At 51.2% G+C, this 26,784-nt stretch overlaps 1 protein-coding gene across 1 annotated transcript; it reads right to left on the bottom strand.

The window, feature by feature from the left end:
• Positions 1-357: 357 nt before the first annotated feature.
• On the bottom strand, positions 358-26,784 carry NUDT9 (nudix hydrolase 9). Its single transcript, XM_089663211.1, has 9 exons — positions 26,719-26,784; positions 25,296-25,412; positions 21,610-21,828; positions 19,974-20,069; positions 19,807-19,893; positions 11,937-12,048; positions 8,143-8,286; positions 3,958-4,042; positions 358-3,877 (listed from the first exon to the last, which is right to left on the bottom strand). The coding sequence occupies exons 2-9, from the start codon at positions 25,364-25,366 to the stop codon at positions 3,732-3,734; spliced, it is 960 nt and encodes a 319-aa protein (XP_089519337.1). The 5' UTR covers positions 25,367-25,412; positions 26,719-26,784; the 3' UTR covers positions 358-3,731.

The following is a 26,784-nucleotide window of genomic DNA, read 5'->3' as shown; positions in this document are numbered from 1 at the left end:
GCTGCCTATAAGGCATCTTGGTGGATCCTGACATTATTGTCAAGATCCTCTCAGGTACCAGAGCGGTTCTATGATATCAGCTGACCGCAAGTTTTACCCGGTATCGGCTAATTCTGGGTCACAGGAGTGCAAAAGTAAGTGCACTCCTGTGACCCACAAGAGAAGTATGGCCACAAGATTTTTTGGCCATACTTCACTTTTCAATAAAGCGGCAGTTTTTTTTCCTGCTGATTACTAGGCAATGAAAGCACAAATGCGAAAATGGATTTCTACATTTTTGCATTCAGGACAGCATTGTGATTTAGCCCGTTGTGTTGTTTCATGACCAGAGAAGAAAAAAGAAAGGAACCGACACAATTTCCTCTAGAATATTTTATTACGTCTTGTTCCAAAGGTTGCAGAATACATTATAATCCCTTCCTGCCAAGAACAGATGGAAAACATTCCGTCAGGTTACACAGTCATTAACCCCAAAGTGCAGAACCTCCGTGTCTGACCGCTGCTGGCTTCAGGACTAAACTTTAAGCAGGGCAAAGACGGGTCCAAAACCGGCTGGTTTAAAAAAAAAAAAAAAAATCGGTCGTTCGTTCGGCCGACGTTACCACCAACGGTAAAAAAAATTGGGAAGAGGAAGAAGAGGAGGAAGAAGAAGGAGGAGGAAGAAGAAGAAGGAGGAGGAAGAAGAAGAAGGAGGAGGAGGAGGAAGAAGAAGAGGAGGAGGAGGAAGAAGAAGAAGAGGAGGAGGAGGAGGAGGAGGAAGAAGAAGAAGAAGAGGAGGAGGAGGAGGAAGAAGAGGAGGAGGAGGAGGAGGAAGAAGAGGAGGAGGAGGAGGAGGAAGAAGAGGAGGAGGAGGAGGAGGAAGAAGAGGAGGAGGAGGAGGAGGAGGAAGAAGAGGAGGAGGAGGAGGAAGAAGAGGAGGAGGAGGAGGAGGAAGAGGAGGAGGAGGAAGAAGAAGAGGAGGAGGAGGAAGAAGAAGAGGAGGAGGAGGAGGAGGAAGAAGAAGAGGAAGAGGAGGAGGAGGAGGAGGAGGAGGGGGAGCAGGAGGGGGAGGAGGAGAAAGAGGAGGGGGAGGAAGAGGAGGGGGAGGAGGAGAAAGAGGAGGGGGAGGAAGGGGAGGGGGAGGAAGAGGAAGAAGAAGGGGAAGAAGAGGAAGAAGGGGAAGAAGAAGGGGAAGAAGAGGAAGAGGAAGAAGAAGGGGAAGAAGAGGAAGAGGAAGAAGAAGTAGAGGAAGAGGAAGAGGAAGAAGTAGAAGAAGAAAAAGAAGAAGAAAAAAAGAAAAAGAAAAAGAAGAAAAAGAATAAGAATTTCAGTCCACTATTATATTTTATATGAAAAAGTCTTGCGGTTGCAACAATGTACCCATTTGTATCCATTTCGGACACAGATGTTTTTATTTGGATACAAATGGATACATTGTTGCAACTGCAAGACTTTTTCATATAAAATATAATAGCGGACTGGAATTCTTATTCTTTTTCTTCTTCTTGCAGGTCACGGCTCATGCGCAAATTTTTTTATCCATAAAACAATCGGCTGATTTGCCCATCATTGCCGGGAAAATAAGCCGATCGTCAAAATCGGCCGCAAATTTTCCAACATGCCCAATAAAAAAAAATTTGCAAAAATCCCGAAAAATGGGCAACCAATTAACCCACTAACGGTGCGAAAATCGTCTGATTTTCGACCCGTCTATGGCCGGCATTAGCCTTGGTTCACACTGATGTGAATTGTCATGCGACTTGACAGTTCAAATCCAATCCAAAAAAAAAAGAAAAAAATCCAAACGACCATCACCAGAACTGTTCTAATCGGTGCGCCTCCGACTTAGTAGTTCCTGCACCGCATGAAGCACCACAGATGTCTATGAAGTCGCAGCGCCATCCCACTTTGAACTTGTGCAACTTCATATGAAATGGGACGATTTCAAAGTCAGAAGCAGTGTGAATCGGGGCTTATGCCGGCTATACACGGGTCGATTTTCAAACGATTTTGGACCTAAGAATAATCGGCCGATTTTCACTCTGTTAGTGTGGCAATGGCCGATTTTCGTGGTTCCCCCCCATTTCGTTTATCGGGCATGCTGGAAAATTTGTGAAAAACGACCGATTTTTTCTAAATCATTGGTGACACCATCAGGTTACAGAACGAACAATGTTTTTGATTGAAAAATCGTTCGGAATTCGAGCCATGTATGGCCTGCTTTAGACATTGGTAGAGTGGTGGACAATCCGATACTCGTTCACAATTGCATTAATACGTAAAATAGAATTCCAATTTTTGTTTCCCTTTAAGCCCGGGTTCACACTGATGCGGTGCAGAATTTGCAGCGTTTTCAGTACCAATTCCGCACCGCATCAGAATAGCACCTCGTTCATGGGAACCGCTGCGGGTGTGTATTTTAACCACTTCATGCCAGCGCCCCCTGGCTCCTTAAAGCGGGAAGGCGGGTGGGGTTTTAGGGTCATGTGACCGCTGTGATTCGCCGTCACATGATCAGAAAAGGTCCCGATCGAAAGGGGAGATCGGGACCTTTCCGTGAGTCACGGACGTATGTGCTGGGCGTGCGCTCTCAGCACATATGTATTTTCTAATTGCACGCAAATATGCAGCCGCTCGGCGTCAAGGCCCAGACCCCGCGAGGCCGCATATTTGTGTGCGCTCGGCGTCAAGGGGTTAAGTTTTCCACTGTGTCCGGGGGACATAGCGGGCACCGGATCGCGGTGCTGCGCGCTCCTAGGCAGTGCGCACAAGCAGGGGGCAGGGAGGCCGTTTATAAACGTCCACCCGACCCTGCACTGCCACCATCTGGCCGTTTATATACAACAGCTGGACGGGAAGTGGTTAAAGGTCACATTTTGACCTCTTCATCTCCAATCCTATATTCTCTGGTATTCCATACACCAACCTACAGGCATACATTACAGAACTCCTATCTTGGAAGGCTCCCTTCCAGGCAGGGGTAGGCTGACAACTCATGGGGCCCCCCGGGCAATAGGGGATCATGGGACCCGTGTCCTTACCCACACGCAAACCACACCCAAAAAAGCCTATGAAAGGTACCAGGGGCATCTCATGGCGGCTGGTGGGACAGACTTCCGACCATGTGACAGAACAGTGGCTAAATGGATAGCACTTCCTCCTGGCAGTACTCGGGTCGTTGGTTCGAATCCCAACCACGGCACCACCTGCCTGGAGTTTGCATGTTCTCCCTGTCCCAGGGGCGGACTGACAACTCATGGGGCCCCCGGGCAATAGGGGATCATGGGGCCCCTGTGTCCTTACCCAAACTCAAAAAAGCCTATGAAAAAGGTACCAGGGGCATCTCATGGGGCCCCCTTCTGACCCTGGGTCCTCGGGCAGTGCCCGAGCTCCCAAATGGTCAGTCCGCCCCTGTTTCCAGGTATATAGCCCAAATATATACGAACAGCATCCAAATTTTACAAACCATCAAGGAAAACTAGAACATCCCAATCCAGCACCACACCCACAACAAAAGAACAGCAATAAAAACCTGACGGAGGTTCAATCCCCTCCCTACTCTAACCAAACATATGTCCTGTCCGGAGTTGGGCTTTAAGGCCTCCATCTTACATTTAAAAAGGAACCTAAAAATCAGTTCTTCTTTGGTTCATGCCTAGAAAATGTGGGAAAAAAAAAACAAAAAAAAAACTTCAGACCGGCCATATGGATGCCCCACATTGAAGAATACACCGCCGGTCCTTTATGGGGGTCTACCAGTGTGCATCCCTCTTCTCAGCCACGATCTGGATGAAGTGGGCGTGGTTGGCGTAGAGGCTGCGGGTCTTGTGGATATCCGCCCACCGCACTTTGCCGGCATCGTCACCCGCTTCTAAGGCCAGCTGGTCTAATATTCCGCCTGTCACACAAGAAAAACATGGACGTCAGCGGAAAGAAGCACCCGGAGGGGAAACGTGCGTTGGGTGTCAGTGTTCCCACCTGTGTCATCGTGGTAATTAACCGCTTGTGTCTCCATCCAGGCGTTGTCAGTGTTCCGAGGGTCATCCACGTACCCCTTGTAGATCTGTCAATCACACAGCCGTTAGAAAAAAAAAAACGCAGTACAAGAAACAACAGAAATAAAATATATACAGTGAAGGAAATGCGTATGGCTGAAAATGGGGATGACTGATCTGCATGTTCATGAGGGAAATAAGGATTTGATCCCCTATCATTCAGCAGGAATTCTGACTCCCAGGTGTCTTTCATACAGGTAACAAGCTGAGATTAGAAGCATCCTCTTAAAGGGAGTGGTGCTAATCTCATTTTGTTACCTGTATACAGTGAAGGAAATGCGTATTTGCTCCCCGGCCGATGTTGAATGTTCGCCCCTCACACAGAAATGATCGGTCTAAAAATTGAATGTTCAGTGTATTGTAACACCGAGAGACAGAATACAACAACAAATTCAGCAGAAATGCGTCTAACAAATGATGACTGATCTGCATGTTCATGAGGGAAAGAAGGATTTGATCCCCTATCATTCAGCAGGATTTCTGGCTCCCAGGTGTCTTTCATACAGGTAACAAGCTTAGATTAGAAGCAGTCTCTTAAAGGGAGTGCTGCTAATCTCATTGTGTTACCTGTATTAAAGACACCTGTCCACAGGAGCAATCAAACCATCAGATTCCAAACTCTCCACCATGGCAAAGACCAAAGAGCTGTCCAAGGATGTCAGGGACAAGATTGTAGACCTACACAAGGCTGGACTGGGCTACCAAACTATGGCCAAGCAGCTTGGTGAGAGGGTGACAACAGTTGGTGCAATCATTCACAAATGGAAGAAACACAAAACAAGTGTCAGTCTCCCTAGGTCTGGTGCACCATGCAAGATCTCACCTCGTGGGGTGTCAATGATTATGAGAACAGTGAGGAATCATCCCAGAACTACACGTGAGGATCTTGTCAATGATCTCCAGGCAGCTGGGACCACAGTCACCAAGAAAACAATTGGTAACACACTACGCCGACAAGGACTGAAATCCTGCAGGGTAAACATTCAGAATCAGCCGGGGATCAAATACTTATTTCCTTCACTGTAACAACATATCCCAGGAAGGAACAGCAAACTGTCAGTCAGCACTGATCGTAGACAAGAGAAAGGAAACTTAAAGTGCAACTCATAGCTCCCCCGAAACACTTTTATGACCGGTCTTTTCTGCCATTGGATTCATTATGCATCTTCCTGTAACAGGCCAAGCTGTCCAGCCAAACAGGACCAAAACAGCAGGGGGTTGGACCGTTTATGTGGGTCCAAAAAGGATCAACTAACTGTTGCTATAACCCGGGAACTCAGCACAGGGATGGTGGGAACCCTTCATAATGGGCACAGCGGGTGTACAGACTCGGGAACTCGGCACAGGGATGGTGGTAAGCCCTCATGATGGGCACAGTGGGTGTACAGATATGGGAACTCAGCACAAGGATGGTGGGAACTCCTCATGATGGGCACAGCAGAGGTTCAGACCTGGGAACTCAGCACAGAGATGGTGGGAACTCCTCATGATGGGCACAGCGGGTGTCAAGACCCGGGAACTCAGCACAGGGATGGTGGGAACCCCTCATGATGGGCACAGTGGGTGTAAAGATATGGGAACTCAGCACAGGGATGGTGGGAACCCCTCATGATGGGCACAGTGGGTGTACAGATATGGGAACTCAGCACAGGGATGGTGGGAACCCCTCATGATGGACACAGTGGGTGTACAGATATGGGAACTCAGCACAAGGATGGTGGGAACTCCTCATGATGAGCACAGCAGAGGTTCAGACCCAGGAACTCAGCACAGGGATGGTGGGAACCCCTCACAATGGGCAAAGCGGGTGTACAGACCTTGAAACCCAACCCAAGGATGCTAGGAACCCCACAAAGGGCACAGCAGGTGTGCGCACCTGAAAGAGTCCCCAAAAGATAGAAGAGCCTGTCAGGGGGGTGAACTCTCCAGCCCCCAAACACTAACTTTGGGTAGACTGGCCCTTTAACGGGGACCAGAGGTGTTCATATCACACACTGGGTTTCAGTCACCATACACAAGGATACAGGTTTCTATGATTGCAGGTAGCAGCGAATCACAATGAAAAATGCTGCGATAACTAACCCAACACCCTAACAAACCACCAATCACGTTCCTCACAACATCCCCATAGATTACAATCATTGTACACAGGGCGTTGCTAGGATTGTGAAAGACCCGGGTCACCTGTGGGAAGAAGGGTGGTGGGTGTGCCTGCTAGCTGTATACACAGCACACCCCATCGTCTTTACACCCATAAAATAAGTTTTACATTTTGTGCCACAAGTGAGAGTCTAATGCCGGCCATAGACAGGTTGAAAATCGGCTGAACGGAGATGCACGATGCACAGAATGCAGGGGTCAGGAGTATGTAACATAGAGGGCGCAGGGGTCAGAAGTATGTAACATAGAGGGCGCAGGGGTCAGGAGTATGTAACATACAGGGCGCAGGGGTCAGAAGTATGTAACATACAGGGCGCAGGGGTCAGGAGTATGTAACATAGAGGGCGCAGGGGTCAGAAGTATGTAACATACAGGGCGCAGGGGTCAGGAGTATGTAACATAGAGGGCGCAGGGGTCAGGAGTATGTAACATAGAGGGCGCAGGGGTCAGAGATTTACAAAGCACAGAATGCAGGGGTCAGAGATTTACAAAGCACAGAATGCAGGGGTCAGGAGTAGGAGGGTTGGGAACATGAAGCAAAAAAAATGGCCTGGTCAGGAAGGGGGGTAAATCCTCTGGAGGGCAAGTGCTTAATTAAGCCTATAAAACTTGCATTAGCATTAGGCTGGAGGGCTCTACAGGTCAGTCCTTTGGTGCCTCCCACTACTCTAGAAGTGTCCGGCCTGGAAGGGGGGGGGGGGGGGGGGGGGAAGTGTCCGGACTGGAAGGGGGGGGGGGGGGGAAGTGTCCGGACTGGAAGGGGGGGGGACGGGGGGAAAGTGTCCGGACTGGAAGGGGGGGGACGGGGGGAAAGTGTCCGGCCTGGAAGGGGGGGGGGGGGGGAAGTGTCCGGCCTGGAAGGGGGGGGGAAGTGTCCGGACTGGAAGGGGGGACGGGAAGTGTCCGGACTGGAAGGGGGGACGGGGGGAAAGTGTCCGGACTGGAAGGGGGGGAAGCGTCCGGACTGGAAGGGGGGACGGGGGGGAAAGCGTCCGGACTGGAAGGGGGGACGGGGGGGAGAAGCGTCCGGACTGGAAGGGGGGACGGGGGGGAGAAGCGTCCGGACTGGAAGGGGGGACGGGGGGGAGAAGCGTCCGGACTGGAAGGGGGGACGGGGGGGAAAGCGTCCGGACTGGAAGGGGGGGGAAAGCGTCCGGACTGGAAGGGGGGGGGAAAGCGTCCGGACTGGAAGGGGGGGGGAAAGCGTCCGGACTGGAAGGGGGGGGGAAAGCGTCCGGACTGGAAGGGGGGGGGAAAGCGTCCGGACTGGAAGGGGGGGGGAAAGCGTCCGGACTGGAAGGGGGGGGGAAAGCGTCCGGACTGGAAGGGGGGGGAAAGCGTCCGGACTGGAAGGGGGGGGAAAGCGTCCGGACTGGAAGGGGGGGGAAAGCGTCCGGACTGGAAGGGGGGGGAAAGCGTCCGGACTGGAAGGGGGGGGAAAGCGTCCGGACTGGAAGGGGGGGGAAAGCGTCCGGACTGGAAGGGGGGGGAAAGCGTCCGGACTGGAAGGGGGGGGAAAGCGTCCGGACTGGAAGGGGGGGGAAAGCGTCCGGACTGGAAGGGGGGGGAAAGCGTCCGGACTGGAAGGGGGGGGAAAGCGTCCGGACTGGAAGGGGGGGGAAAGCGTCCGGACTGGAAGGGGGGGGAAAGCGTCCGGACTGGAAGGGGGGGGAAAGCGTCCGGACTGGAAGGGGGGGGAAAGCGTCCGGACTGGAAGGGGGGGGAAAGCGTCCGGACTGGAAGGGGGGGGGGGGGGGGGGAAGTGTCCGGACTGGAAGGGGAGGGGGGGGGAAGTGTCCAGCGGTGAAGTGGTTAAACGTTTGCATAAGTTGCTTCAAGTAGAAAACATACATTTGGTGACCGGTTCACTTTAGGCGTGGCCGCTGTGACCTGGCCCGGTGCCGTACACCACGTGTCTGCCTTTGTCTGATGGAAGGGTGTGACGTACCGGTAAATGCTCCCGTGAGAAAAGGCTCTGAATCCTCTCCTGAGTGTCCTTCTTGTCACCCGTACTCTCCAGAGAGTTCAGAGCCTCCTCGCAGAACTCCCTGCGCAGTGTCGCCGTGATCACCTCTCCAGGATCCACCATCCCCTGCAAGGAGGAAAATAAAACAAAAAAAACATCAATGACGTCCTCACAGTGAAGACTGGGGAAAAGAAACATGAGTGTCACCCACCGGCGCTGATAATCCTTTGCCTTCCCTGGTTTCTCCTCCCCCCTCATCAACATACTGAAGTAAAAAAAATAAAAATAAAAACAAACAAAAAAAAAAAAACATACCTTTTCAGGTTGATTACATACTTTATTTTTGACCCAGTGATGTCATCACCGGGTCTCTGTGCTTCTCTATGCAATGCGGGCAGATCATGGCTGATGCAGAATGCTGTACATAGGTTCCTGAATCATAGCGCCCTGCCTCAGTGCTCCCCATCCTGATGCAAGCTGTGGGCTGGCTCTTGGGAGGAGTTATGAAAATATCAAAAAGTCTTGATGGGTGGATGTCAGTCTGGAGGAGTGGTTGTCCCTCAGGCAGGCTACATTTACACCACGGGTGACAAACTGGCGGCCCTCCAGCTGTTGCCAAACTACAAATCCCATGAGGCATTGAACGATTGACAGTTATAAGCAGGGCTGCTGTTAGAAACCACGGGACCCCATACAGCCGACCTGAAAGGGCCCCCTTACAAAAAAAAACAAAAAAAAAAACATTTTACTATGCTTCAGTTATGAATGAACACAGAGTGATCAGTACCGATCGCTCACTGTGTTCATTCAGGAAAGGAAAAGGCTGGTTAATGTGACAATTATCAGACCCTTCCCCCACTCTCCATCCTGCAGGATCCTATTGTGTACTTGCAGCTGCCGATGGGAAGGAGAGGGGAGCCGGCATTGTAGGGGCCCAGGAAGCTGGGTGAATCAGATGTGCACAGGGACGGTGATCGGCATGGTGGGAGTGGGGGGGGGGGGCAATTACTGGAACAAACCCGCTGTATGGCTCTCTCTGCTGCAGCTAAAAGCCAGCGGGAGGGAGAGGAGAAGAATCCAGCTTTCAGCTGCTGCAGAGGGAGCCACACAGGGGATTGGTTCCAGTAATTGCTCCCCCACCGTGCTGAGCACCCTCCCTGCCCACATATGATTCACCCAGCTGCCTGGGCCCCCCCTGCTGGCCTGGGCCCCATACAGGTGGACTGGTGGTACCCCATTATCCATGGCCCTGGTTACAAGTATGACTGCCAAACGTAGAGGCATGATGGGACTTGTAGTTTGGCAACAGCTGGAGGGCCGCCAGTTTGACACCCATGATGAAATTGGATGTATGAAAGGGGCGGGGCCAGAGAAAGGAAAGACTGGGGAGGAAAGCGCTAGATGATGATGGACGCCCTCCAGCCAGAAAATGAGAAGCTCACAGTGGTGACACAAACTGTAGGAAATCTCACCACAATCTAACGGTGTTGGCCTGTGAAGGTAGTCCTCTAAAAAAGAGTAACAGTAGTCCCCGACTTCCAAGAATTTCTGCTATTACAGATTTTACTTGCCACCTGCTGGTGAAATTTAGCACTGCAATGTGACCATAAACAATTACAGTCTATGGAAACCACTGCATGCGCTAGTCATATAGTAGTCTAATGTGGAGAGCAGCAGAATGGGGGTCTTACTTGATGCCGGGGGGCTGCGGGAGGTGCGGGTGGCTCATTGCTTCTAAATATTAATCCTATGGGAGTCTCCAGAGCAGGGGCGGACTGACAACTCATGGGGCCCCCAGGCAATAGGGGATCATGGGGCACCTGTGTCCTTGCGCCCACTCAAAGCACACCCAAAAAAGCCTATAAAAAAGGTACCAGGGGCATTTCATGGGGCCCCCTACTGACCCCGGGCCCTCGGGCAGTGCCCAAGTGCTCGAATGGTCAGTCCGCCCCTGCCCCCGAGCCTGCTCAGGCAAGAAAAAGCAATAACGGGATGGCTTCAACGTCCTCCTACTTAGGTCCTCCTACACACGGGACGTTTTTACAGCGGCTGTTTTTGGCGGTTTTTTCTACAGCCAGTAACCCCCCAGCATGTTATCCTCTGTGTTTCTATATGACACTGGCCAGGAAGGGGTTAACATCAAGAGGTTGACTGTGTGCCTAACAAGTGTAATGTGTGCCGCTTTCACTTTCTGATCTGGCTGTTTTCTCGCCCTCTTTTCAGGGAGAAGAAACAGCCAGATGGATGTGTTTTTGTAAATTGGTGATTGGACCAGGGGCGTATTTACCACAAGGCAAACAAGGCACTTGCCTAGGGCGGCATTTTTCAGGGGGGCAGCACCCCCCCCCCCCAGAAGAAGGAATGAAAGCAGGGAAACGTGCCATGGGAACCAGGTGGGATCTTGATGGTGTATGTAGAGCCTGGGTCTCGCTCCTGGGCATGTCCGTCTGTGAAGATGAGTGTCTCTCTATCCCCGTGGGGGGTAGTCAAAGGAGGGGGGGCAGGGATGTTGTTGGTCACTATCAGGCTCTCTCCACGGGAGGGGAAAGGGGGGGTTGTGTTGGTCGGTGTCCATGGGGGGGCAGACAAATTTTGTATTGCCTAGGGCAGCACAAAACCTAAATACACCACTGGATTGGACACAGCCGATCAGCAGGTTTCAGCCGAAATCATTGGCCGATATCTGCTGTTGCCCTCAGGAAGGCGGAGCCTTGGTGAAGGGTGGCTCCTCTGTGCTGTCCTTCATACATCGACTAGAGACGTTCGGTCTGTAAGGCGACTCATCATGGGGGTTGTGTAGTTAACAGTCGCAGTTTTATAAAAACAAAAAAATGATTTCCTGTTGTGTCATCCAATTAAGTCATAAAAAAAAAAACATGCAACATAAGCCATTACAGATTTTACTTGCCACCTGCTGGTGAACTTTAGCACTGCAATGTGACCATAAACAATTACAGTCTATGGAAACCACTGCATGCACTAGTCATATAGTAGTCTGACGTGGAGAGCAGCAGAATGGGGGTCTTACTTGATGCCGGGGGGCTGGGGGTGGTGCGGGCGGCTCATTGCTTCTAAATATTAATCCTATGGGAGTCCCCCGAGCCAGCTCAGGCAAGAAGCAGCAATAACGGGACGGCTTCAACCTTTCTTTATCAACAAATACTTTTCTCTCGGCCACTTAAGTCCTCCTGCACACGGGACACTTTTACAGCGGCTGTTTTTGGCTTTTGACATTTTCTACAGCCAATAAACCCCCCAGCATGTTATCCTCTGTGTTTCTATATGACACTGGCCAGGAAGGGGTTAACATCAAGAGGTTGACTGTGTGCTTAACAAGTGTAATGTGTGCCGCTTTCACTTTGTGATCTGGCTGTTTTTCGCCCTGCTTTTCAGGGAGAAGAAACAGCCAGACGGATGTGTTTTTGTAAATTGGTGATTGGACACAGCTGATCAGCAGGTTTCAGCCGAAATCATTGGCTGATATCTGCTGTTGCCCTCAGGAAGGCGGAGCCTTGGAGAAGGGTGGCTCCTCTGTGCAGTCCTTCATTACAATGCATCGACTAGAGACATTCGGTCTGTAAGGCGACTCATCATGGGGGTTGTGTAGCCAACAGTCGCAGTTTTATAAAAACAGAAATGATTTCCTGTTGCGTCATCCAATTAAGTCATAAAAAAAAAAAAAAAAACATGCAACGTATGTAGGATTGCAGGGGTCAAAGTCCTGTGCGCCCAGTGAGGTGACATCAGGAGAGTCGGCGTGGCTGCCGTGTACTCACTCCGGGTATAGCCCACTGGCCACAGTCCTTCCTCTGAATGGCTACGAACTGTAAGATGGCTTTCCCCGTCTTTGGATCGGTCACCTTCTCTCCTGCAGCGCTCCTTTTCCACCTGTAGGGGGAGACAAATCATTATCACCACCAAAGAGGAAACAAAAAAATCCATCTTCAGCCCGAGTTCACACATATGTGGTGCGGCATATCGCATGTGATTCGCTAGGAACCGCACCGCATTCCCTGCCAATCACATGCGATTTGTGTGCGGTGCGATCGGAGCCGTACATTTTGTATGGCTCTAATCGCACCAAAAACGTGCAGGACCCTTTTTTGGGTCCGCACTAGAATCGGGTATTCACACCTATGTGATCTGATTCTGCACATCACACCGCGTTTTGCGGACCGCTTTCGGGGTGTTGTTCACTTAACATGCCCACCGGCTTGCATGAACGGGGTGTGATTCTGATGCGGTGCGGAATTCGCATAGAAAACGCTGCAAATTCCGCACCGCCTCAGTGTGAACCCGGGCTCAGTGTTGATCAGAAAAACAACTAATATACAAAGATAAATTATCTGCAGAGTGAAAGAAGATCCAAATGAAGTAAATACTGTTTGTGGGAGCGATTTCACTTGCTAAAGTGTTTTTATCAGTGTTGATAAAGTTCCAGCAGAGGTAGTGAGCCAGTCAACAGTAAAACATGCTTGGGACAAAAAAAGAGAAAGATAAAAAAACAAACAAACAAAAAAACTCCCAAAAAACAAACAAAAAAAAAACCACATCTAAAAAAACAAACAAAAACACAAAAAAAAACCCTAAAAAAAAAAAACACCCACAAAAACAAGCAAAAAAAAAAAAAAGCCACAAAAAAACTAAAAAGACAAACAAAAACAAAACAAAAAAACCCACAAAAAAACAAACAGAAAAAAAACCCCACAAAAAAACTAACAAATAAAAAAGACTATATAAAAAAACAAACAAAAAAACAAAACAAAACACAACCCCCCCCCCAAAAAAACAAACAAAACAAAAACCCCAAAACAAACACAAAACAAACAAAAAACACAGGCAGACTTGATGGACCACTCAGTCTTTTCCTGCCGTCACTTTTCTATGTTTCTATGTATTTATGTCCAACCAGTCCAGAGATTTAGACAGCTCTGCTGCACAGGACAGGCAGCTTGGTGAACAGACTTTCTGCTGCTGTTAAATTGTATCTCAACCCTTAGATGTAGCGACTGCATTACTTTTTTTTCATGCTTGTTTCCTATATTTCCCCCTGGTGATCCTGCCAGTAACATACTTCCTGTCATAGGGAGGCAATGTCCACTCACTGTACTGTATCCATGGAGGGGGGCCATGGTTGTCACCCTAGGACAGGACTTCAGAACACCTCATCATTCCCATAATGTAGATGGGTATGGAACAATGTAACTGATAACAATGCGACACAGGAATAGGAAGAGAGTGCAGCAGGTTGTCGGCTCGCACAGTTTCTGGCAGGATCAACAAGTATTTTTCGGCACAGACACAACAAAATGTGTTCAGTGGTACACAGGGGTGGAATCACAACTCATGGGGCCCCCAGGCAATAGGGCATCATGGGGCCCCTGTGTCCTTGCCCAAACTGAAAAAAGCCTATGAAAAAGGTACCAGGGGCATCTCATGGGGCCCCCTACTGACTCGGCCCTCGGGCAGTGCCCGAGTTTCCCAATGGTCAGTCCGCCCCTGGTCTGGAGATTAGGTTAGAAGATGTAGAAAACTAATTGTGCAAGATAAAAATACTACTTCTTATACATTTTTGTATTCTTGTGCAAGATTTTGGTAATCAATTGTAACAAAAAAAATATACATGTTGCAATAAAGTTTCTCCAAGGTAACCCCAGTGTGGCCTAGTCTGGAGCAGGGGTGGACTGACAACTCATGGGGCCCCGGGCAATAGGGGATCATGGGGCCCCTGTGTCCTTGCCCAAACTGAAAAAAGCCTATGAAAAAGGTACCAGGGGCATCTCATGGGGCCCCCTACTGACCCCGGGCCCTCGGGCAGTGCCCGAGTTTCCGAATGGTCAGTTCGCCCCTGGTGGTACATTTAAAAGACCCAAGGGACCAAATAAAGTAAGCTCAGTATTAGGCACCACAGCTAGATCACCTCCCTGTCCCTCCAACTGTGATTGCACAGCAAGCCCGGGTTCACACTGAGGCGGTGCAGAATTTGCAGCGTTTTCTGTGCGAATTCAGTGCGATGTGCAGAATCGGATAACATAGGTGTGAATACCTGTGCGATCCGATTCTAGTGCCGACCCAAAAAAAAAAAGGGTCCTGCACCTTTTTGGTGCGGGTGCGGTGCGATTAGAGTCATGCAAAATGTACGGCTCCGATTGTACTGCACACAAATCGCATGTGATTTGTACAGGAATGCGGAGCGGTTCCTGTGTGATTCACATGCGACGTACCGCACTGCACATATGTGAACCCGGGCTGAAAGTGGAAATTTAGGCCCTGCTAGATCGCTGCATGCTGGACCCTTTTGTTTGCAGGTATAAACATTAAAAGTAAATATACTGTTTAAAATCCAGTAATACACCGTCTCTTCCTGCTCTGCACATGCTCAGTTGCTCTCTATTCTCGGCACTGTTCCTCGGAAAATCAGAGCCACTAGAGGCCAATCATCTGACGACTGTTGCTGAAGTGGGAAGAGAGCAACAGGAATGACACAGACTAGGGAGGGAGAAAAGAAAAGCTGGAGAGGTGACAGGACATACTCTGCTGCCAGAAAGACACACACCAAAAAAAAAGAAAAACAAAAAACAAAAAGAAAAAACAACATCCCCCCAAAAAACAAAACAAAAACCCCAAAACTAAAAAAACAAAAACACGGACAGACTTGATGGACCACTCGGTCTTTTTCTGCCGTCACTGTTTGGATGGGACGGACCCGCCAGTGGATCCATTTGCTCAGCGGGGATCTGTGTCTGCTCCACTACAGCAGAGCGGCCACAGACAGCCTGTTTTTCCCTATGGGGCGGTCGGATGGAAATGGACCGTCCTGTCTGTAGCCACCCGATTGTCATCCGATCTGATGGACGGATGGGGAACGGATCCCCATCTGTCTGTTTTTGGCGTACAGGTTCGGATCGGTCCATAGAGATCTACGAATGGTCCGATCGGGTCCACCTGAAAAACTGACAGGCAAACCCGAGTGGACCGTCAGCGTGAAAGGGGCCTTAAAGCGGAGTTCCACCCAAAAGGGGAAGTTCCGCTTTGTCCCCCGCTCCCCATTAAGGATTGGCACCTTGGGGGAGCGGGTACCCGAATTTGACAGGTACCCGTTCCCACTTCTGCTGCAATCGCCTAGGGCGATTGGAAGTCGTCCTTCCCCCCTCCCTCCCCGTAGTTTTCTGGGACATGTGACAGTTCCCAGAAGACTACGGGACCATTCACAGCTTCTCGCACATGTGCAGTGGGCACCTGGCTGTGAAGCCGCAAGCTGTCACAGCTGGATGCCCACACTAAAGATGCCGGCGCCAGGGAGAGAAGACGGCCGGTGGAACCAGTGGAAAGGTAAGTGGCTGTATTTTAAAAGTCAGCAGCTACAGTTTTTGTAGCTGCTGACTTTTTTTTCTTCTTCAGCTGGAACTCCTCTTTAAACTGACAAGGACAGTGTCCTATCTTATCCCCCCGATATTCTCCTTCTCATTATTGGCAGCCTGTGAACGTCAGCACCGTAAGGCTCCATGCACACTAGCATTTTTTTTTTTCAAAAAACAGTGAAAAAAAGGCTAATAGCGGTTTTTTTAATAGCATTTTAGTAGCTTTAGCGTTTTTACAGTAAATGTAGAGGAAAAAACAGGCTAGAAAAAAGCTGTTTTAGGAGCATTTAGCATTGTTTTCTGCTGGAAAAGCGCTCCAAAAAAACTCTACAAAACTTTTGTTTTTCTGCTCCTAGACGCTGAAGCTCAAAAAAGTAGCCTAAAGCCTACAGTGGTGTGCACGGACATATGGGATAAATACTATTTAGCTTCTAGAAGCAGAAACAAAATGCTAATAAGTTTCTAGGAGCACTAGTGAGCATGGAGCCTAAAGCTTCTGTCGGCCTTCCTCTCTAGCTGAGCCAAGACATACAATCAAGGCTGGAAATGTACATATTTTAATTGTGAGATATAGTTTTTTCAGACCAAGGAGAGGGGGAGAGTTTCCAATAAAGGAAGTGACTGCTCTGGGCTTCGATAAAATGGCGGCCTCCAGCAAGGAGAAACAGGAACAATGCTGGAGGCAATTTACAGTATGCACTCATTTTGGGAGCATAATTATCAATGTGGAATGTATGTTCCCATTAACCACTTCCCGTCCGGCCGTTGTATATAAACAGTAGCAGTGCAGGGTCGGGTGGCCGTTTATAAACGGCCTCCCCGCACCCTGCTTGTGCGCGCTCCCTGGGAGCGCGCAGCACCGCAATACGGTGCCCGCTGTGTCCCCCGGGCACAGTGGAACACCGATCGTCGGATGGGACCTCTGTGCGAGGTCACGATCACATGCAGAGTAGTAAGCAAGATGTCACTTCCTGACATCATTGATTACTACGTGTGAAATCTGTGAATGATCACAGAGGTCACATGGTACAGGGCTATTCACAACAGCCTTGTACCATGTGACAAGCTGTGACCAATCACAGCTCTCACAGTATTTCTCAATGGCTGCAGGAATGTAGCCAGAGAGAAGGAGAAATTATTGCTTTTACAGCCTTTATGGGTGTAAAAGCAATCAGTGAAAAAAAAAAAAAAATCATCACCCCCCACAAGTAGTAGAGTGTCAGCATGGTGACACTGTACTGCTAGGGTGACAGTATGTAAAAAAGAAACAACAAAAAAACCATAATAATATAAAAAAAGAAAAATTTTACAAATTATAATGTTTGGTTATAAACTAATTTGGGTTATTTTTTTTTTTTTTTACTAAAAAGATAACGGAATAAATTTTGGCCAAGATTTATTATGAAATATTATTTATTTGCAAAAACACCTTTTTTTCAAAATTTTTGGACATTTTCATTTATATAGCAAAAAAATAAAAATCCCAGCGGTTAATAAATACCACCAAAATAAAGCTTTATCTGTCTCAAAAAATGCTAAAAAATTCATATGGGTACAGTGTTGCATGACCGCGCAATTGTCATTCAAAGTGTGATAGCGATGAAAGCTGAAAATTGGCCTGGGGGGGAAAGTGTCCGGACTGGAAGGGGGGGAAAGTGTCCAGACTGGAAGGGGGGGAAAGTGTCCAGACTGGAAGGGGGGGGGAAAGTGTCCAGACTGGAAGGGGGGGGGAAAGTGTCCAGACTGGAAGGGGGGGGGAAAGTGTCCGGACTGGAAGGGGGGGGGAAAGTGTCCGGACTGGAAGGGGGGGGGAAAGTGTCCGGACTGGAAGGGGGGGGGAAAGTGTCCGGACTGGAAGGGGGGGGGAAAGTGTCCGGACTGGAAGGGGGGGGGGGAAAGTGTCCGGACTGGAAGGGGGGGGGGGAAAGTGTCCGGACTGGAAGGGGGGGGGGGAAAGTGTCCGGACTGGAAGGGGGGGGGGGAAAGTGTCCGGACTGGAAGGGGGGGGGGGGGAAAGTGTCCGGACTGGAAGGGGGGGGGGGGGGGGAAGTGTCCGGACTGGAAGGGGGGGGGGGAAAGTGTCCGGACTGGAAGGGGGGGGGGGGAAAGTGTCCGGACTGGAAGGGGGGGGGGGAAAGTGTCCGGACTGGAAGGGGGGGGGGGAAAGTGTCCGGACTGGAAGGGGGGGGGGGAAAGTGTCCGGACTGGAAGGGGGGGGGGGAAAGTGTCCGGACTGGAAGGGGGGGGGGGGGGAAAGTGTCCGGACTGGAAGGGGGGGGGGGGGAAAGTGTCCGGACTGGAAGGGGGGGGGGGGAAAGTGTCCGGACTGGAAGGGGGGGGGGGGGGGAAAGTGTCCGGACTGGAAGGGGGGGGGGAAAGTGTCCGGACTGGAAGGGGGGGGGGAAAGTGTCCGGACTGGAAGGGGGGGGGGAAAGTGTCCGGACTGGAAGGGGGGGGGGAAAGTGTCCGGACTGGAAGGGGGGGGGGAAAGTGTCCGGACTGGAAGGGGGGGGGAAAGTGTCCGGACTGGAAGGGGGGGGGAAAGTGTCCGGACTGGAAGGGGGGGGGAAAGTGTCCGGACTGGAAGGGGGGGGGAAAGTGTCCGGACTGGAAGGGGGGGGCAAAGTGTCCGGACTGGAAGGGGGGGGGAAAGTGTCCGGACTGGAAGGGGGGGGGAAAGTGTCCGGACTGGAAGGGGGGGGAAAGTGTCCGGACTGGAAGGGGGGGGGAAAGTGTCCGGACTGGAAGGGGGGGGGAAAGTGTCCGGACTGGAAGGGGGGGGGAAAGTGTCCGGACTGGAAGGGGGGGGGAAAGTGTCCGGACTGGAAGGGGGGGGGAAAGTGTCCGGACTGGAAGGGGGGGGGAAAGTGTCCGGACTGGAAGGGGGGGGGAAAGTGTCCGGACTGGAAGGGGGGGGGGAAAGTGTCCGGACTGGAAGGGGGGGGGAAAGTGTCCGGACTGGAAGGGGGGGGGAAAGTGTCCGGACTGGAAGGGGGGGGGAAAGTGTCCGGACTGGAAGGGGGGGGGAAAGTGTCCGGACTGGAAGGGGGGGGGAAAGTGTCCGGACTGGAAGGGGGGGGAAAGTGTCCGGACTGGAAGGGGGGGGGAAAGTGTCCGGACTGGAAGGGGGGGGGAAAGTGTCCGGACTGGAAGGGGGGGGGAAAGTGTCCGGACTGGAAGGGGGGGGAAAGTGTCCGGACTGGAAGGGGGGGGAAAGTGTCCGGACTGGAAGGGGGGGGAAAGTGTCCGGACTGGAAGGGGGGGGAAAGTGTCCGGACTGGAAGGGGGGGGAAGTGTCCGGACTGGAAGGGGGGGGAAAGTGTCCGGACTGGAAGGGGGGGGAAAGTGTCCGGACTGGAAGAGGGGGGAAAGTGTCCGGACTGGAAGGGGGGGGAAAGTGTCCGGACTGGAAGGGGGGGGAAAGTGTCCGGACTGGAAGGGGGGGGAAAGTGTCCGGACTGGAAGGGGGGGGAAAGTGTCCGGACTGGAAGGGGGGGAAAGTGTCCGGACTGGAAGGGGGGGGAAAGTGTCCGGACTGGAAGGGGGGGAAAGTGTCCGGACTGGAAGGGGGGGAAAGTGTCCGGACTGGAAGGGGGGGAAAGTGTCCGGACTGGAAGGGGGGGAAAGTGTCCGGACTGGAAGGGGGGGAAAGTGTCCGGACTGGAAGGGGGGGAAAGTATCCGGACTGGAAGTGGTTAAAGAACATTGCTTGCTGTCAAGTTGTTAGGAGTAAAGCTCCACTTTAAGAAACAGACAGGTAAGGTCATCTCTCTGCTCTCTCCTCCTGTCAGTATGGTCCTTGCGAACACATATGCATACAGAATACCTGGTTGGCCCCAAGTACCACCTGCCCTAGTCTGAGTGCTGAAGAACATGAGCTAAAAAGGTGACAGTGGAGTGAGCTCAAGCACACAGCCTGTAATTGACAGCCTCGGCTCTGTTCCTGTGTGAAGGGGGGAGTGTCCCTTCCCTCCAATCAGGAAATCACAGAGCTCTGCAGAGTGTGACTTAAGCTCCCCGCCCCCCTGCTTTCTGAAAGTTCAGACAATCTATATGAATTCTGATCTTTGAATGGATGTTTGGAACAGACGGCTGCAGAAAGACAGGTACAACTTATGTAGGATGATTGGTTTCCTCTCTGTGTATCACCTGGAATCAGTCAATTCACTGGGTATATGGAAGGGTTTGCAACCATTTTAATAAACACATTGATGGTGGTTTGTAATATTTGTCGGGAGTTTAGCTTTACCCTGTATGTAATGTAATGTCGGGAGGCAATCCTTACCGTGTTATGATTGGGTCGGCTGCAAGGTTGGGTCCCCACCTTCCTAGCAACCCTCTTCCCGTCATCCCCGTCCTTCCAATGGGGTTTCTGACAATAACACATTGTGACAGATGTCAGAGGGAACATACATCACATTGTCACCAACAAGATCAGTTACAGGCACTCACCTGGGCTGCCCGTCCTCTACCAGGTATACCCCCTCGAAGCTCGTCCTCTGTACACCGCCGTCCAGGGTGTTGTACTGCGGGTGGAAGCTTTCCTCGCTGCAAGACACAACGACAACCACTCACATACAATGACACAACAACTCACATACAATGACATACAAGACACAACGACAGCCACTCACATACAATGACACAACCACTCACATACAATGACATACAAGACACAATGACAACCACTCACATACAATGACATACAAGACACAACGACAGCCACTCACATACAATGACACAACAACTCACATACAATGACATACAAGACACAACGACAACCACTCACATACAAGACACAACCACTCACATACAAGACACAGCCACTCACATACAAGACACAGCCACTCACATACAAGACACAGCCACTCACATACAAGACACAGCCACTCACATACAAGACACAGCCACTCACATACAAGACACAACCACTCACATACAATGACATACAAGACACAATGACAACGACTCACATACAAGACACAACCACTCACATACAAGACACAACCACTCACATACAATGACACAACGGCCCACATACAAGACACACAAGACACAACTCACATACAACACACAACCACTCACATACAATGACACAACGGCTCACATATAGTGACATACAAGACACGGCGACTCACATACAATGACACAACCACTCACATACAATGACACACAACGACTCATGTGATCACTGATTGCCCAATCAGTGGTCACATGCAGAGTAGTAAGCAAGATGTCACTTCTGACATCATTGCTTACTATGTGTGAAATCTGTGAATGATCACAGAGGTCACATGGTACAGGGCCATTCACAACAGCCTTGTACCATATGACAAGCTGCGACCAATCACAGCTCTCACAGTATTTCTCAATGGCTGCAGGAATGCAGCCAGAGAGAAGGAGAAATTATTGTGTTTACAGCCTTTATGGATGTAAAAGCAATCAGCGTAAAAAAAAAAAAAAAAAAAAAAAAAATCTTCATCACCCCCCACAAGTAGTACAGTGTCACCATGGTGACCCTGTACTGCTAGGGTGACAGTATGTAAAAATAAATAAATAATAATATGAAAAAATGTTTACAAATTATAATTTTTGGTTATAAACTAATGTGTTATTATTTTTTTTTACTAAAAAGGTAATGGAATACATTTTGGTCAAGATTTATGAAGAAAGATTATTTATTTGCAAAATTTTATAAGAAAAACACTTTTGTTCAAAATGTTGGGACTTTTTCATTTACATAGCAAAAAAAAATAAAAATCCCAGCGGTGAATAAATACCACCAAAATAAAGTTTTATCTGTCTCAAAAAAAATGCTAAACAATTCGTATGGGTACAGTGTTGCATGACCGCGCAATTGTCATTCAAAGTGTGACAGCGCTGAAAGCTGATAATTGGCCTGGGGGGGAAGGGGGGGGGGAATCTTGTTCTGTGAAGTTTTCTCTTTCTCCAGTTTCCTGGAGGCGGGCTTTAAACACGGAAACGTCAGATGCAGAATATGAGAAGGACAGAAATAGAAGAGGAGAGAACCGGGGGGGGGGGGGGGGCGGTAAGAATGACAGAAGGAGGACAGTGGAGCCTCTCTCACCTGTGTGGGGGGTCTGCCCAGACGGGTTGGGCGAGCACAGGGTGGGCGGTGTACTCTACCGGCTGGTACTCCGGCCAATCCACCGACCAGCTGACCTTTTCCGGGGGCACCGGCTGCCTCTCCACCTGAGATCCTGGATACGGAGAGGTCAGCGCCTTCACGTGACCCGTCATGGCAGACAGCCGGCTGCGATCGCGGAACCAGTATGAGAACACGAAGCTGCAGAGAGAACACAACATCAGACGTTCCATCACTTCTCTCCATAACCTGAGACAATGACTATCACCTGGGACCCAGGACTCTCTGCGGGGGGGGGGGGCTCTGCTGTATACAAGAGATACACAATCTGCTAACCGCTCACCTCTGCTGTGCCCAATATGAGGGGTTCCCACCATCCCTGTGCTGAGTTCCCGGGTCTGTACACCCGCTGTGTCCATTATGAGGGGTTCCCACCATCCCTGTGCTGAGTTCCCGGGTCTGTACACCCGCTGTGCCCATTATAAGGGGTTCACACCATCCCTGTGCTGAGTTCCCTTGTCTGTACACCTGCTGTGCCCATTATGAGGGGTTCCCACCATCCCTGTGCTGAGTTCCCGGGTCTGTACACCCGCTGTGCCCATTATGAGGGGTTCCCACCATCCCTGTGCTGAGTTCCCTTGTCTGTAGACCCGCTGTGCCCATTATGAGGGGTTCCCACCATCCCTGTGCTGAGTTCCCGGGTCTGTACACCCGCTGTGCCCATTATGAGGGGTTCCCACCATCCCTGTGCCGAGTTCCTGGGTCTGTACACCCGCTGTGCCCATTATGAGGGGTTCCCACCATCCCTGTGCCGAGTTCCTGGGTCTGTACACCCACTGTGCCCATTATGAGGGGTTCCCACCATTAACGCTTGAATGAGGGAACCCAAGATTTCCAAGGTGGGCAAGAACAAAGACATGGAACTATGGCAGGGAGTCCTGAAGATTTGGCCCACCAAACTTCATCTACAGTATCTCCCAGAAGTGAGCCCACCCCTCACATTTGTGTCAATATTTGATTCTCTCTTTTCATGTGACAACACTGAAGAAATGACACTTTGCTACAATGTGACGTAGTCCGTGTACAGCTTGTATAACATGGAAATCTGCTGTCCCCTCAAAATGACTCAACACACCGCCATTAATATCTAAATCGCTGGCAACAAAAGTGACTCCACCCCTAAGTGACAAGGTCCAAATTGGGCCCAAAGTGTCAATATTTTGTGTGGCCGCCATTATTTTCCAGCACTGCCTTCACCCTCTTGGGCATGGAGGTCACCAGAGCTTCACAGGTTGCCACCGGAGTCCTCTTCTACTCCTCCATGACGTCATCACGGAGCTGGTGGATGTTAGAGACCTTGCGCTCCTCTACCTTCCGTTTGAGGATGCCCCACAGATGGTCAATAGGGTTTAGGTCTGGAGACATGCTTGGCCAGTCCATCACCTTTACCCTCAGCTTCTTTACCAAGGCAATAGTGGTCTTGGAGGTGTGTTTGGGGTCGTTATGTTGGAATACTGCCCTGCGGCCCAGTCTCTGAAGGGAGGGGATCATGTTCTGCTTCAGTATGTCACAGTACATGTTGGCATTCATGGTTCCCTCAATGAACTGTAGCCCCCCAGTGCCGGCAGCACTCATGGGGCCCCAGACCATGACACTCCCACCACCATGGGGCCCCAGACCGTGGCACTCCCACCACCATGGGGCCCCAGACCGTGGCACTCCCACCACCATGGGGCCCCAGACCGTGGCACTCCCACCACCATGGGGCCCCAGACCGTGGCACTCCCACCACCATGGGGCCCCAGACCGTGGCACTCCCACCACCATGGGGCCCCAGACCGTGGCACTCCCACCACCATGGGGCCCCAGACCGTGGCACTCCCACCACCATGGGGCCCCAGACCATGGCACTCCCACCACCATGGGGCCCCAGACCCATGGCACTCCCACCACCATGGGGCCCCAGACCGTGGCACTCCCACCACCATGGGGCCCCAGACCGTGACACTCCCACCACCATGCGGCCCCAGACCGTGACACTCCCACCACCATGGGGCCCCAGACCATGACACTCCCACCACCATGCTTGACTGTAGGCAACACACACTTGTCTTTGTACTCCTCACCTGGTTGCCCCCACACATGCCTGACACCATCTGAACCCAATCAGTTGATCTTGGTGTCATCAGACCACAGGAGACGGTTCCAGTAATCCCATGTCCTTAGTCTGCTTGTCTTCAGCAAACTGTTTGCGGCTTTCTTGGTCATCATCTTTAGAAGAGGCTTCCTTCTGGGACGACAGCCATGCAGACCAATGTGATGCGGTGTGTGCGTCGTATGGTCTGAGCTCTGACAGGCTGACCCCCCACCCCTTCACCCTCTGCAGCAATGCTGGCACCACTGACAGGCCGACCCCCCCCCCTTCACCTCTGCAGCAATGCTGGCACCACTGACAGGCTGACCCCCCCCACCCCTTCCCCTCTGCAGCAATGCTGGCAGCACTCATACGTCTATTTCCCAAAGACAACCTCTGGATATGACGCTGAGCACGTGGACTCAACCTCTGTGGTGGACCATGGCGAGGCCTGTTCTGAGGGAACCTGTCCTGTTACACCGCTCTATGGTCTTGGCCCCCGTGCTGCAGATCAGTTTCAGGGTCTCGGCAATCTTCTTATAGCCTCGGCCATCTTTATGCAGAGCAACAATTCTTTTTTCAGATCCTCAGAGAGTTCTTGGCCATGAGGTGCCATGCTGAACTTCCAGTGACCAGTATGAGAGAGTGAGAGCGATAACACCCAATGTAACCCACCCGCTCCCCATTCACACCTGAGACCTTGTAACACCAAAGAGTCACATGACACCGGGGAGGGAAAATGGCCGATTGGGCCCAATTTGGACCTTGTCACTGAGGGGTGGACTCACTTTTGTTGCCAGCGGTTTAGACATTAATGGCGGTGTGTTGAGTTATTTTGAGGGGACAGCAAATTTCCATGTTATACAAACTGTACACTGACTACGTCACATTGTAGCAAAGTGTCATTTCTTCAGTGTTGTCACATGAAAAGAGAGAATCAAATATTTACACAAATGTGAGGGGGGGGGGGGACGACGACTCACTTCTGGGAGATACTGTATGTATATATACACATTGTATACAGTCCGGGGGGGGGGGGGGGGGGTCACTTCTGGGAGAGATATATATATACATTGTATACAGTCCGGGGGGGGGTCACTTCTGGGAGAGATATATATATACATTGTATACAGTCCGGGGGGGGGGGGGGGGTCACTTCTGGGAGAGATATATATATATACACACACATTGTATACAGTCCGGGGGGGTCACTTCTGGGAGATATATATACATTGTATACAGTCGGGGGGGTCACTTCTGGGAGATATATATACATTGTATACAGTCTGGGGGGGGGGGGTCACTTCTGGGAGATATATATACATTGTATACAGTCCGGGGGGGGGGGGTCACTTCTGGGAGATGCTGTATATATATATATATACATTGTATACAGTCTGGGGGGGGGGTCACTTCTGGGAGATATATATACATTGTATACAGTCCGGGGGGGGGGGGGTCACTTCTGGGAGATACAGTATAACTGAACTGCCACTTATGTAAACAATGTGAATCGCATGGATTGGATTTGCACCTTATAAAAGCAGCTAGTGCAGCGGTGATGGAAACCGTGGCAAGGAGACGGGACAGGCTGCTCCACACCATCTATGCGGCTCCGATCCACCAATCACAGAGGGGCCCGGCTTCCTAGCTGTGGAGGTGAGGGACAGGAAGACACAAATCACACACAAGGCATAGAAACCATCCAAATGACTTCATATAGAACCAATGATGGGGAACATGGAGGCAGTGGATCTTCATCCCGATTCCCCGCTCAGTATATGAATTGCTTATGAATGAGTTCTTCAAAGTGTCACTCCGCTCATCAGTGATATTTCAGCATTAGACGTGAACCCTCATTCAAGCACAGGGATGGTGGGAACCCCTCAAAATGGGCACAGCGGGTGTACAGACAAGGGAACTCAGTACAGGGATGGCGGGAACCCCTCATAATGGGCACAGCGGGTGTACAGACCCGGGAACTCAGCACAGGGATGGCGGGAACCCCTCACAATGGGCACCGCGGGTGTACAGACCCGGGAACTCAGCACAGGGATGGTGGGAACCCCTCATAATGGGCACAGCGGGTGTACAGACCCGGGAACTCAGCACAGGGATGGTGGGAACCCCTCATAATGGGCACAGTGGGTGTACAGACCCGGGAACTCAGCACAGGGATGGTGGGAACCCCTCACAATGGGCACCGCGGGTGTACAGACCCGGGAACTCAGCACAGGGATGGTGGGAACCCCTCATAAATGGGCACCGCGGGTGTACAGACCCAGTAACTCAGCACAGGGATGGTGGGAACCCCTCATAATGGCACAGCAGAGGTGAGTGGTTAGCAGATTGTGTATCTCTGTATACAACAGAGCCCCCCCCCCCCCCCGCAGGGTCCAGGAAAAAGGCCAAAAAACGATAAATCTGAGCACGTTTGTGATAGAGGTGAAGCTGAACTGACAAACCTGAGAAACAAAAGCAGAATATTTCTCTGTAAACCGAAACCAAAAGTGCTTGTGCGTGGTGGGATCCAGGCCGGGCCCGGAACTCCTCATCTACATGGAGGGGACACACAGCTACACCAGGACAGGAGGGGACAGGGACTGCGCCAGGGCAGGAGGGGACAGGGACTGCGCCAGGGCAGGGAGGGGACAGGACTGCGCCAGGACAGAAAGTATGGGGCTACATATACAGTACAGCAATCCACCCGTGTGAGTGGTTTGTCTGTCTGCTATGGAACTACAAATCCCAGCATGCTTCCCTCAGCCTCTATTAACCAATCACACCGCAGTCCCTGTGTTTCAGGACCTGTAGTTCCACTGACAGCAGGCACACCTACTGGGGAGTTCTCCCCCGGGACCTGACAGGCTGGCACAGCTGCCAGTCACACAGGGCGCGGTTTTGCATTGGCAGAGCGCTGGGCGGAGGGAGGGAAGGTGGCTCGCGGCCTCTTTTACCTGCTAAGCGCCCAAGTAGCTCTGTGATTGGCCGGCCGACCGTGGCACAAGGCGCGGAGTCCGCAC

This window comes from Staurois parvus, unplaced genomic scaffold (assembly GCF_062004578.1).
Source record: "Staurois parvus isolate SC_StPar_1 unplaced genomic scaffold, SC_StPar_1.0 ptg001640l, whole genome shotgun sequence".
NCBI lineage: Eukaryota > Metazoa > Chordata > Amphibia > Anura > Ranidae > Staurois > Staurois parvus.
Note: the sequence above shows the minus strand (reverse complement) of the source record. Positions and strands in the feature narration are given on the sequence as shown.

Excerpts from the sequence above, each read along its gene's own strand:
- NUDT9 (XM_089663211.1), bottom strand. The coding sequence starts at position 25,366 with ATGGTGTGGAGCAGCCTGTCCCGTCTCCTTGCCACGGTTTCCATCACC. Across the intron at positions 19,894-19,973 it reads GTAGAGGACGGGCAGCCCAG|AAACCCCATTGGAAGGACGG; the intron begins GTGAGTGCCTGT and ends TGTTATTGTCAG. Across the intron at positions 3,878-3,957 it reads TAATTACCACGATGACACAG|GCGGAATATTAGACCAGCTG; the intron begins GTGGGAACACTG and ends CTTGTGTGACAG.